The following is a 1,253-nucleotide window of genomic DNA, read 5'->3' as shown; positions in this document are numbered from 1 at the left end:
GTAAGAGTCTGTGACCGAATAGCTCAGAAGAGAACTGGAAATATCATGCTGCAAACTTAATCCTGTAGGATAAAAAAGCAAACAAAATGGGTAAAATGTTTCAACAGAAAAAAAGACTTGACATCATAAAAATTCAAATCTGCAGACATGTATATATTTAATTGTATACTAAGAATGTAAAAGGGCTTCCACATACAATTGAAATGGCGTAATATTTTAAACCATTTTAATTTAAATCTTAGAAACTAATTCTATTTTTGATGTTGATAAAATACGTTATAATCCTCTTCCACTGTTTTTCTGCCCCTCTCCCCATTGTTTTTCAAAGTTTTAGTTTTGTAACTTACTCCCTCTCTACTTTGGTTAGTTGTAAGTCTTGACTCAAAAATTCAAGTTTTATGTATAAGTAACCTACTAATTGTAGGCTAACTAGCTGAGGAGAGGAAAGGGTTATTCTAGTTATTCCACCGAAAAAACAGTGAGCCTAAACATAGGCGAATAGATTAAAGGAACTGAACAGAAAGCCCAGAAATAGACTAACACATATATGAGCAACTGATGTTTCATCAAAACGTAAAGGCAATGCAATGGGGAAAGAATGTCTTCCGAACAAATCGTGGAACAGCTAGCTACCCATATGCCAAAACAGAACAAAAAACGTGGCGCTCACACCTTCCATCATGTGAAAACTTAACTCTCAATGGATCACAGACCTATATATAAATCCTAAAGCTACAAAACTTCTAAAGAAAACACAGGAGAAAGTTGTTGTGACACTGAACTAAAGATTCCGTTGACATAACACTAAAAAGACGATTCATCGAACAACAGCAATGATAAACAGGACTTTACCAAAATTGAAAACTTCACCCTTCCCACTCATGTGTTGTTATATCTTTCTTGCCTTTTCTATTCCTTAAAATTTCATGGACACCACTCACAGCAGAGCTACCCGTTCCACCACGCCCCAGAACTCAAGCCAGGCTCAGAAATAAGAAAAAGCCCTGAACGCATCACCTGGGTAGCTGGGTAGAGAAAATAATAAATAAATGTTCATGCTGTGTTAGTGGGAGATTGTTGCTGGTGTCTCAAGTTGGAAATTTAAATGTGCTTAAAAATTACATTTTTGGCCAGGAACAGTGGCTCATGCCTGTAATCCTAGCACTTTGGGAGGCCAAGGAGGGAAGATTGCTTGAGGCCAAGAGTTCAAGACCAGCCTGGGCAATAGCAAGACCCTGTCTCTACAAAAAAAA

General features: G+C 37.2%; 1 protein-coding gene across 1 annotated transcript in view; it reads right to left on the bottom strand.

Moving 5' to 3' along the window:
• The window catches only part of MEIKIN (meiotic kinetochore factor), a 67,358-nt gene that overhangs the window by 56,715 nt on the left and 9,390 nt on the right, over positions 1-1,253 (bottom strand). Inside the window, exon 4 of the mRNA XM_012657619.1 lies at positions 3-62. Coding sequence (XP_012513073.1) covers positions 3-62 — 60 coding nt within the window. The remainder of the gene's footprint in view (positions 1-2; positions 63-1,253) is intronic.

Source organism: Propithecus coquereli, unplaced genomic scaffold, assembly GCF_000956105.1.
Source record: "Propithecus coquereli isolate 6110/MARCELLA unplaced genomic scaffold, Pcoq_1.0 Scaffold553, whole genome shotgun sequence".
Lineage (NCBI taxonomy): Eukaryota > Metazoa > Chordata > Mammalia > Primates > Indriidae > Propithecus > Propithecus coquereli.
The sequence above is the reverse complement of the archived record's forward strand: the minus strand, read 5'-3'. Positions and strand labels throughout refer to the sequence as shown.